The sequence below is a fragment of the Phalaenopsis equestris genome, unplaced genomic scaffold (genome assembly GCF_001263595.1).
Source record: "Phalaenopsis equestris unplaced genomic scaffold, ASM126359v1 Scaffold000103, whole genome shotgun sequence".
In the NCBI taxonomy this organism is placed as follows: domain Eukaryota; kingdom Viridiplantae; phylum Streptophyta; class Magnoliopsida; order Asparagales; family Orchidaceae; genus Phalaenopsis; species Phalaenopsis equestris.
Window position 1 is genome coordinate 297,364 of NW_018164545.1, and position 12,075 is coordinate 309,438.

General features: G+C 34.4%; 1 protein-coding gene across 1 annotated transcript in view; it reads left to right on the top strand.

Moving 5' to 3' along the window:
• LOC110020577 (quinone oxidoreductase-like protein At1g23740, chloroplastic) overlaps positions 1 to 12,075 on the top strand; it is a 73,350-nt gene that overhangs the window by 53,295 nt on the left and 7,980 nt on the right. Inside the window, exons 4-5 of the mRNA XM_020718721.1 lie at positions 4,648 to 4,773; positions 5,625 to 5,699. Coding sequence (XP_020574380.1) covers positions 4,648 to 4,773; positions 5,625 to 5,699 — 201 coding nt within the window. The remainder of the gene's footprint in view (positions 1 to 4,647; positions 4,774 to 5,624; positions 5,700 to 12,075) is intronic.

The window sequence follows — 12,075 nt, forward strand, 5'->3', positions numbered from 1 at the left end:
CTTTAAAAATTATTTTAAACTTCAAAATTCAATATCTTCACTTAGAAAATTAAGAAAAAAATATTCCAATTGTTCCTAAGTGCTTAAGAAAGAATTTGAAACATTTCCATGAATTTTATTATTTTTTGTGATTTTTAACATTTTTTAATTATTTAAATAATAAAAATAGGCTAAAAATGAAGTTTTTATTGTAATTACCATTTTATTTTTATAAAATTCCTCTGATCACAAAGAACTCCTAAAACTAATTTTTACAATTTCTTTGTGTTATGTTTTAATTATTAAAAATTATTTTAGTGTTAAAAATAACACTTAACATAGAAATCAATTTGAGTTATCAAATGAACTCCAAATATTTTTAAATTTTTATGAGGAGTTCTCTGAACTTAAAATTATAGTGGAGAGTTAAAATTAAGGCATTTAGATGTTTATGTTTCCCAAAATTGATTTTCATTATTTTTTATGATTTGTAAAAATTAAGTGTATTTTTAATGACTTGACTCATGAAACATTTTCCAAAGAATTTTCTGGTCATGACAAACCTTCCAAAATTTTCTTGGAATTTTCTATGCAATATGCTAATTATTATGATTAATTTATGCAAATAATAGACATAAAATTGAAAAATATGAATTTTTGTCTAGAGATCTCCTCTGACTTTAGGAAAATCAGAGAATGTTCTCTAAGATAGAGACAATAACATGCCAATATTTCAAGCCATGGTGAAATGTCTACATGCATAGAGAATCAAAAGACTCAGAATAGTATTTAATTAATTAAAAATAAAATATACATCAAATGAACTTCAAACTATTTGCACATTATTCTCTTCTATTCACTGAGTAAAACAATATTTTTATTTTATTTTTTGTGATTTTTCTATACCAAGATATGAATTTTTGAAGTTAGGGCTATTTATTTAAATCAGAAAATACCCTATTCATCTATTTAAACGTGGGGCACCGTGTCAACCTACGACGGCTCCGAAGCTCGATGTGGTGTCCTTTGGTTTGGCGCCACCATCTACCTCAGCGCTGACTCGGCCCGTGTTTCATGTAAAAAGGTGTTGTCCAACTAGATCTCGTTCGTTTATGAGATAAATACGCGAACAAATGGCTCCGCATCATCGTCCCCAAATAGGCTAACCTAATACCCGTTCACACTAAAACCTTAATATCTCCCTCTAGACTCAACCAAATCTCATGGGGTTTAATCCTATGGATTCGTCTAAGTGAGAAGAACACATCCATACGGTAAACATGCCATTAAACTAAGCCAAATCAAATGGAGATAGCTCGGGATAGTGGGGAAGTTCAATACCTTTGCTCTGAGAAGGGAAGCTTCAATCAGAGGTGCTCGGCACATTCGTGAAGGTCCAAGGAGGCTAGGGATTGAGCTTCTGGTCGTGGTGAAAGTTCTAAACCCAAATTCAATCAAGGTATGGGTGTTGATCAAAGTTTTGTGTGGAGACTTTTTGGGAGGGGGATTTGATGGGATTTTGTCTTCTTTCATCGTGGTAAATGTGTGGGTGAGTTTAATTTGGTTTTAGTGGAGTGTAGAGGTGTAGAGAGCCATGTTCTGTCTCCGACAAGGTTTTGAGCTAAAAAATTGAACTCTGGCAAGGCAATTTAGGGCAATGTAGTGGTTGGGTTGCACTGAGGAAGTCTCAAAGGGCTCTAGGAGCAATTTGGAGGGGTCTCTTTGAGAAAATTTCAGCACCTTCTCTTATGACCATGGAGGCGAGGTTTTATAAAATTGGCTTAGGGTGGCTGCCATGGCCAATTGGGGGGTGAAAAAGTTTGCTTAGGTGGAGGGCAGAGAGACTTTAAACTTAAAATGGGATGAGGTGGCCACTAGGTTTTAATTGGGGTTGATTCCATGGGGGTGGCTCTTGATTTGGCCATTTTTTGGAAACTAGGCTAGCCTTAGCCGACAAGGCAAGGGGAGGTGGTCAGGAGGTCAGGTGAGCCAGGAGAATATGTCACATCAATTTATTTTGGCAGGCGCTTAGTTTTGGCAAAAATCCCTTAGGCTTAAGCAATTTTGGAAGAAAATCCCTTGATTTGGGGATCCTTTGGTCCATGGCTCATTTGGGTGGTTCCATGGGGTTTAGTCTGGTCAATAAGGTTTAGAATTTGGCTGTGGTGGTCTTTGGTTGGTCAATTTGGCTTGATTGTGTCAATTTTTGGTGAAGGGGTCCATGCAGGTCAATTTGGCTTAAAGTGGGTTTGGGTTAGGTTAGCCATAATCTAGAGCTCATTTAATGGGCTAAAATGGTGTAGATGATTATCACAAGGAGTTTATAAAAATAATTGAGTGATTTTGAGTTGATTTGGAAGCTCAATTTGATGGATTTTGGCTCATGGCCAATTTTGGTGCATTTGGGTTAGACTTAGGTCTAGATTGGGCTAAGCTTGGGCTAAGTCCAAATTTATTGTTTTTGGTGGAATTTGAGGACATAACCAATTTGGGGAAAATTTGGGGATTTTTGGATTTAAGTTGAAATTAAATGAAATTGAGGATTCACCAAGGCCAATTGAAGGTCAAGTTTAATGTTTAAGAATGTTATAAAGAGTTTTCAACATAAATTGTGACAAATTGAGTAGGATATATGTTCAATTTGGTGAGATCAACTCATATGGCCAAAATTGGGGGTTTGATTTAGATCAAAATTGGGCTCAAAGCATGGGCAAATTGAGCTTGAATTTGGAAGGTGAATTTGTGTTTAGAATTAAAATTGGGGGAAATTGGGACCAAATTGATGGATGTTTGAGGTAAATTTAGGGAAATTGGACCTTTAAATGAAATTTGGGGTGTTGATCAAGATGGTCAATTTGGTCAAATTAGGTCATGTGGTAGTTGAGAAAAATGAAATTGAGAATATTTGGAAGGTTTTGGGATTTTTTGGGATTTTTTAGAATTTATTAATATTTGGGCTAAGGAGGGGCATTTTGGTAATTTAACAATTTTTTTTGGAGATTTTCGGTAATTTGGACGTTTTCAAAGGGTTTGAAATTATTTTTGAACAAATTTGAGTATTTTGGGTAAATTTGAGAATTTTGGCAAAATTTAGGGTTTCAAGGGTACTTAAGTAATTTTGGGGAGTTTAGTGGAAAAATGCCAAGTTGAGTATTTTTGGTAGAATTGGCGACACAACCATCATAAATGAGCTATGGACCAGTGGAAACCCCATTTGGGTCCTCTATGTATTGGTCTTAGCTAAATCCTAGCCTAGGGCTAGTAGGTTTAGAGGACCATCTACATGAGTCTCCCAAATGATTAAGGGATCAAGATTAAGGAATTTTGGGTTCAGGGTATTGAGTGATATTGAGTGAGGTGATTGTAGTGAGTTCCTTAGCTCTATACCAACACCCAGAGTCAACTGTAAGGGCAAGCAGTCATATGGGAACTCTCCTTGAGCTCCTCCATAATGACCCCACCTACTAAGTGCTAGAGGTTAGGACCACTACGTTGAACTTCAAGTTGAGTAAAGAGGAGTTTGGAATTTCTAATGGTGATAGTTCCTGTTCTAGTTTTCTAGGAATAGTCAATAGGAAAGTCCTATGAATAGACCCTAGGCTACTAAAGAGAAAGAACTAGACCTCAACCAAAAGTGAGGTCAACATGTTGCTACAAGCTTATTTAGGAAAGCAAGGAAGCAATCTATACATTTCCTTGCTTCCAAATGTGACTAGCAGTTGCAAATGTGGCTAGAATTTTGCTCAAAACTAGCATATTTAATTGTATCTTATATCCCAACTTACATTGAGCTGTTTACATTCATTACATAGAGTTCTTTCAATGATATTTATGGTATTATGTGCAAGAGGGAAGAAGAAACTGCTTACATATGTATTTTCATTGTTTGTTCATTTCATTTTGGAATGTTGCATAAGCACTCTGAAAAATTGGCCATTTCATCAAATCACAGAGAAGTGAATATTTTATTTAAATTGCAAGCTTTTACAATTAACCTATACCCTGGAATTTATATCCCATTTTACGTGTTTCTGTAAACCCATTGAAGGGTTATTTCAACGTTGGATAAATTCCTGTGCAAGATTCCAAATGCTCGATATACTTTACCATGCCTATTTTGTGAGTTATAAATTTTCATCCCTGTAGTGTAATCAAGTTATAGATCTGCTATTGCTTAGGAAATGATAATTATGAATCCTCATTTTTTATCAAATTTTCCTATTCTTCCAAGCCCTTAGAGTTCTTCTATCATCAAATTCTCCTCTTCTTTAAAAAAAAGAGAGTTAAAAAGTATTGCTATTTTGTGATATGTAAATTTGTATGGCTAAAATGAGAGAATATCAGTTATTTCATATTGGTCAATTTCAAGGAAATGTTTCTGTTGCCTGTTGTTTACAATTAACATGTGCCCTGGAATTTATGTAATGTTTTCGTGGAGGAGTTGAATGCAGAACATTTTTATTGAGTTGGTAAGGAGGTTTTGGATGTTTTCTGTCAACCCAAAGGAGTTTTGTTCTCAACAAAAAATAATAGGAGAATAATTGTGGAGGAGCTTGGATGACCAATGAGTTTTGTTGTTGGCAACCTTTACTTCCACAATTAGGGGGACATTTTTAAATTTTACTTCCTTCCATCTCCTTTTTCTGCATTTTTAATTTGGACTTTCAGTCAGCTGCTGGAATTCCTCTCGCTATTGAGACAACAAATGAAGGCTTGGAGAAAGCAGGCTTCTCTGCTGGTAAATCTATTCTTGTATTAGGTGGGGCAGGTGGAGTTGGATCCTTGGTGATTCAGGTATTTTCATATAAATCTTAAAACTGAAATCAAACTATGAGCATCTATGGCAGAAAATAAATCTTGAAACTGAAATCAAACCATGATGGATTTTGTCATTGGCTGCTGGAAGTTTTATGTTCATTAATATTGATGGCTAGTAGATTTTACTCTAGCTTCTTTCCATCCCCTACAAGTCTGCTGGCTGTAATTTGGTACCTGCATGCTGGCTGTAGATGTTCCCTTGCTACAATTATTCTCCTTAGGCTATGGTACTTCATCAATTTGTTGTTTGCATGTTCTCCTTGCTTTGATGAAAGCAATGGTTCATTTTTTATAATTCCATAAGATGCTATGGTCTCCTTGCTTTGCTAGAAACATGGGCAAGCTTTTAAGAATTTCAAAAATTTATGAATGCAATCATTTAAGCTGTATAGATTTCTAAAATTATAGTCCAAACTTGTATCTATGGACTAGTTGTTTAAGTTTTTAGTTATAAGATTACATATGTCTTGGTTGATATGTTTGGAAAATAGTATTTCTGTTTTGTGACAAATTATTTTTATGCAGCAAATGTATCTGTATTCCTACAATTACATTGAGCTGTTTTATTTTTGGATGAATTTCTTTGTATGACCTAAAATATATATTGCTGCTTTTAATAACAATTTTGAACATATTTTATAATTATTGTGGATATATTCCTTTATGTTAGTTAATAGTTTCACCTCTTATAATTTGGATAACGGTGGAGCAGATTGGACGACCACAGAAATTTGTTGTCGACAACCGCTGCGTCCATATTTTGTTACGTATACTTTCTATATTTCCTCAATTTTTTTACTGATCTATTTTATTTTTAATAACTGCAGGAAGATGAGCTCCAGATATTCAGGGAAGTCCGAGAAAGTGATGTGTCGGTGCGGGCTACTAACCTTGCTACTCACGTCACGCTAGACACATAGTTTCGGGAGACAATTTTACAGGTGCGTGCAGTGAGCACAACGACATGAAGAATGCACTTTTTTCAGGTTGGCCGACAAGGACTCTGTTTCTATGATATCCCAACTGGACACTGCTACGCAGAGTTCGTCGATCTCAAAATTTAAAAACACCGCATCTGGTTCGAGTGCTTCCTTTTCTACTGCATCATAGTCGAACATGTTCGCTCAGGGTTCTAGAGTGTCAGAGCCGGGCAGCATGGGTCGTGATATGTTGATACATTATAAAGTCAACATTATAATTTTTTTCCTTATTATTTTGACATGTTATTTATTTTTTTTTGTCTCATTATACTCTATATTAGTATGTGAAGGTGCATTTTACTTTTGTATGTATAACTTTGCTCGTTTGATGTGATTAGATATATTTGAGTTATATAAATGTAACACCACTTTTTTGTATTCTCTTCTCTTAACATTTGATCTTTAATTTTGTTAAAAAAATAACAAATTCTGGTATATAAATTATTAATTCAACTAAAAAAATTTATAAATAAGCTGTTTACAAAAAGCACCAATCAAACAGCTAAACAGCTTATTCAGAACAGGGGCAAAATAATCATTTTTCCAGAATCAGCTGTTTTCAAAACGCACAAACCAAACAACAAGATAACTTATTTGGATCAGCTCCTTATCAGCAAATTATCAGGATAAATAGCTTGGATAACCTGCAGCGGCCCCAAATAGACTCTAAGCTCCAGCTTATCCAGCTTCTGCTGATAAGCAGCTTATCCTGATAATCTGCTGATGACCAGCCGATCCGGAAAAACTGTCTGGTTGTTTAATTAGTGCGTCTTGAAAATAGCTGATTATGGAAAATTGACCATTTTGCCCCTATTCTGAATAAGTTGTTTAACTATTTTGTTAGTGCGTTGTTTGATTAGTGCGTTTTGTAAATAGCTTATTTGGAAATTATTTTAGTTCAATGAATAATCTGTGTACTAGAATGTTATTTTCTCAAATGTCAAGAAATAAAAATGCAAAAAAGTTTAATAATATTTATATAACTCAAAAAAGTTTTGATTACATCAAATAAGCACAGTGACATATATGAAAGTTCATTACACATTCACACACTAATATGGATTATAATAAGACAAAAAAAAAGAAAAAATAACATGTTAAAATTACAAGGAAAAATATGACAATATTGACTTTAAAATGTAAAATCACATCAAGACGAATGTTGCCCGGTTCTGATACCTCAAAACCCCGAGCAAATACGGAAGAACTCGAACCATATGCGGTGGTCTCCCATTGTGGGACTACCGAACTCCTAGCAGCTATGTCCAATTGGGATATTGTAGAAACAGTTGCATTGTCGCCCCACCTGAAGAAATTGCAGTCTTGCAGTCTTTGTCCCCACCGCGGGCACCTGTAAAACTGCCTCCCGAAGCTATGTGTCTGGCGTGATGTGAATAACAAGGACAGTAGTCCGCAACGACACATCACTTTCTCGGACTTCCCTGAATGTCTGGAACTCATTGTTCTGCAGTTATTAAAAATAGAATAGATCATTCCAAAAATTGAGGAAATATAAAAAGTAAACTTACCCAAGTATGGAGACAGCGATTGCCGACAACAAATTTAAGTGGCCGTCCAAACTACTCCACCGTTATCCACCATATAAGAGGTGAAGCTATTAACCAGCATAAAGCAATATATCCATATTAACTATAAAATATGCTCAAAGCTGCTAATATAAACTCTAATATAAGCATCACCTGCTTCTATGATACTCATGATTCCATAAAACAAACTGCAGAGTCAGCATTTTACAAAAAATTCAGCTTCGTTCATAATTAAGCTTAACAATACATTAGTGCTCAAATGTAAAAAAATGTATGACTCATAATTTTGCTTAATAGTACAGCATTGCAGGCAGAATGTGGGAGACAAGAGAGGGGGAAACATACTGTCGTGTAAACAAAATTTATTTCCCAATGAAACTTTAGTAGATATCATCTTCATCTCTCCACAATTCTTATGTATTTACAAATCTAACACCCAAAGTTTGATATATACAGGTGGTGTAAGCAAAATTATTAATTGATATATACAGGTGGTGTCTCAAATCCTGTTTTACAACAACAAAAAAATGGAAGCAACGGTTGCCAACAACAAACAACAATGCCCATCCATGATGCTCCCACCACCAAGTATCAAACCACAGCTACAATAAAAGCTAAAAGCATTCCAAATCAGCATTCCTCTATTCTTCCAGCACCAGCACATAAAAATAAAGCAAACATAAACATTCATCCAACAATCATACATCAATACCATTTAGTCAATTCATCCAAGAAGCTTCGTTTATATAAATAGCAAGTAGCAGATATACCACAAAAAATATTTTCACATACAACTGATATACTCATATGTATGTACACATGAATGTAAACATATACGAACTATGCTGGGTTTGTATATGTGCTCAAAACCAAACTCTCCAACCAGAAAGTAGCAGATATACCCCAAAAAAATCTCCCTAGAAGCTATTTACATTTCCCTCAAGCATTTCTGTTTAACAAGCATTTTTTAAAATGATGTGAGCCAGCTAACAAGGAAATTCATGCTTACCAAACCTGTAATCATTTTTGTTTAACAAATAATTAGATATACCCCATCCAAGCTACTTTAAACATGTAGACCAATTAAAATATAATTCCTCACTAGAAACTCCACCCTCAAGCATTTCTGTTAAACAAGCATTTTTGTAAGCTAACCGAGCCAGCTAACAAGAAAACTCATGCTTACCGAGAAAGAGCAGAATAGAGGAGTTGTAATATGTGCTTAAAACCAAATTCTTCAACCAGCAAGTAGCAGATATACCCAAAAAAATTATCTCCCAAGCAGTTATTTACATTTCCCTCAAGCATTTCTGTTTGACAAGAATTTTTGAAAATGATGCCATACATGTTCCAAGCCAAAATACATTGCTTCAGAAAAGAACATAATAGAGGAGTTGTAATATGTGCTTAAAACCAAACTCTCCAACCAGCAAGTAGCAGATATAGCCCAAAAAATGGAATCGAACAAGAACAACAGCCTTAACTGCTCCTTAAAGTTTACGGCATACATAACATTATAAGGTGCATGGTGCATTATCATTTCCATACAGAAACTCAAATTATGCCTTAACAACTCTATTTCCATCAGATGCAGATCAAAGATATGTATACAAAATGGAGCTATATACATAGGTGTAAGTATTATACATGGAGCTATTAGAGGCAGGTTATGACAAGTGATAATACAATCATTATTTTAGAAGTTCTTAATGAACTATTCAACGATCACACTCTCCCATGACTTTCATCCTTCAACGGTTCAAAGGGAAGAATGTTATTTAATGCTATATATTATTCAAAATTTGTATATGTATGTAAATCTTCCTTGGTTAAATTGCATTTTTCCACATTGACCGGAGCTACAGAAATAGAAGATGACACCAGATAAATTTCAAGCTCAAATAAACAGCAGACCAAATAAAATGTGATTGGGGATTGAGATTATTTGTTAAAATAAAAGCTCATTTCAAATTTAACAAGTTGGGCTAGAGCTCAACTGTAGAACAAATAAAAAAGAAAGAAAAAACTCAGGTAGAATGTAAAGCAAGCCAAAGAAAACCCATAGAGCCTCATATACACAAATCTCAATTAGAATGATTCCATTAGGTAAAAAAAAAACAGAATAGTGTAGCTAAAGAAATGGCAGCATTGCACCCATAACCCAACAAGGTAATAACCCCACAGAGAAGTAGCTAAGGAATGTCGATATGTACAAAAACAACAAGGTAATAATCCCACAGAGAAGTATAATAGTGTAGCTAAAGAAATGGCAACAGTGCACCCATAACCCCACCGCAGACAATCGTAATCATAAAAAATTTATTTGAACATTACTGCAGCATTCAATCGACTAGGCAATGATTTCAACAACTTTCAACAAGGTCCCAAATGGTTTCTCCCAATTCCATCACCAAAAAGAATAAATGACATAATGGTTGCTGTAATTATTTAAGCCATCATAAAGTGCCAACGTCAAATTTTTCTGAATACAGGTGCAAAGAAATAACTACTACCATTTAAAAAAAATTAGATAAAATACCCCATAAACTGTCATTTCAAGCTTCCTTAAAAATGCAGATGGAAGAGATATATTAATGGTTTCTTCTTCATCTGCTTATCCACTATTTTATTTTCTATTCTACTCCAAAAAATAAACAAAATTACACCAAACAAATGTTGACATTTGTGTGAGTTCAAAAGAGTTATGGAAGCATGCACCAACAAAAATCTGAATTCATACCACTCCCAAATGGTTTCCCCCAATTCCATCATAAAAAAAATAAATGACACAATGGTTGTTGTAATTATTTAAGCCATCCTAAAGTGCCAAATTTTTTGAATATAGGATCAAACAAATAACTATTTGCTATATTTATAAGCCAGAAATTGCTTCACACCAGAAAAGATGAACTCTGGCATGTGATTCTTATGTATTAATGAAAAAAAAATATTTCTATTCAAATTTGCCTTGTATCTTGGACTAAAATCAAGCTAAGAACATATATCACCATGCACCTTTTTTTCTTTATTTTCATATGACTATTTCACCATATGCATATATAGGTTCAAAAGCACCTTCAAATGAGAATTGAAGCCCAAGGAAAATACATGCAATCCATATTAGAGAAAGCATATCAAACTCTAGCTGGGGAAGAAAAATCAATCACTGCCACAGCAAGCTTCAAAGACCTCCAAAACCAAGCCTCCAGGAACCACCTCGGAGCCATGGCTTTCACTTCCTTCCAAGACCTCCATTTATTCAACAATAAACAGCTTGAAATGTCTCAAGACCACTTCTTCCCCACAAATGGAATTCTTTCTTTGGGAAAAAAGAGGCCTATTAATCCTTACTTTTGTTCAAATGGAAAGAGTCCAATGGTTTGGTCTGATGAACTCAAAATACAAGAATTTTTGAGCTCATGAAGCCACGACAGGTACACTTCCAATTTGAATTATCAGTCAAAGCAAGGAAATAAAGGCAATGCTGAAAAAAAATTGATAGCCTTCCAATACAGGCAAGGAAATAAAGGCAATGCACGTAAAAAAATTGCATTACTATCCAGACTCTAATCCTTGAACTCAAAATACAAGGATTAGAGCATGCTGATATACTCTAATCCTGCATTATGTATTTAATAAATTTGCCATAAATTTAAGCATTAATTTCCAAACAAACAAATGAAATGATGTCTTCATAATTTCTCACATGTTCCTTCCATGCACACTCATAACAACAGATAGGTATTGACAAGAGAAGACATTAAACATTGTTCATCATTATTGGACTAAAGAACCGAAAGGATATTCAGAGGGTACCAAAGTCTTTGTTCATCATTATTGATAGTGACATTGATATAAAGGAACACATTAATAAAATGAAATGTACTATACACAGCTTCCGAAAGCTAAAACTTTGCTCCCTGTGTACAACATAACTTGCTAGTTGCTCATAATTTAATAGGTTTGGATAGATCCATACAAAGTAAAGCCTTTTTGGCATCTATATGAAGCAAGGTCAAAAATTGATTAATGGCAACAAAATGGAAATGGCAAATAGAGGTAAACCAACAAGCCAAAAGAAAATTCCAAAGTGTCCCCTCCATAAGTAAGATATTTGCAATCTTCATAAACGAGAAATTTCACAAATTGCATATTAAATTTTGAGGAAATTATAAAGAAAACACTAAAAAAAATATGTGAAAACGACAAATTATATAAACAATAGAAACAACTGCCAAACTATGCTCATGAAAGATAAAAATTCTCACAATTTAAATACCATTGTAATGAAGGCATGAATTTGAGCTAAGCATATGTGAAATGTCACCATTAGTGTCATCTATAACATAGGTTTAATATGAAGAAAATAATAAAACGTAATTGAAAGACATAATATGTAATCAAATCTAAATGTCTAGGCTTATGTCATTTGTTATTTGCTCTCTCAAACCCGCCATCTCTGAAGCGCTTTCACCATATGGGGTTTGTGACTCAGGTGAATCAATATCAATTTGTGGGATGGAACGTCCAACGTGGTATTTAAATGCCTCGGGTGGTATTTGCAATTAATCTTCTTCTATAATGGCAAACTCTGCATCTGTCCTGGAATGATGTCGTCTAATGAAGTTGTGTAGTGTCATTCTTACAACTACAATCTGGACTTATTTTGTAAATGGATAAGTTGGCATATCTCATAGAATTACCCATTTCTTCTTGCAAACCCCGAACGATCTCTTGATCACACCACGCAA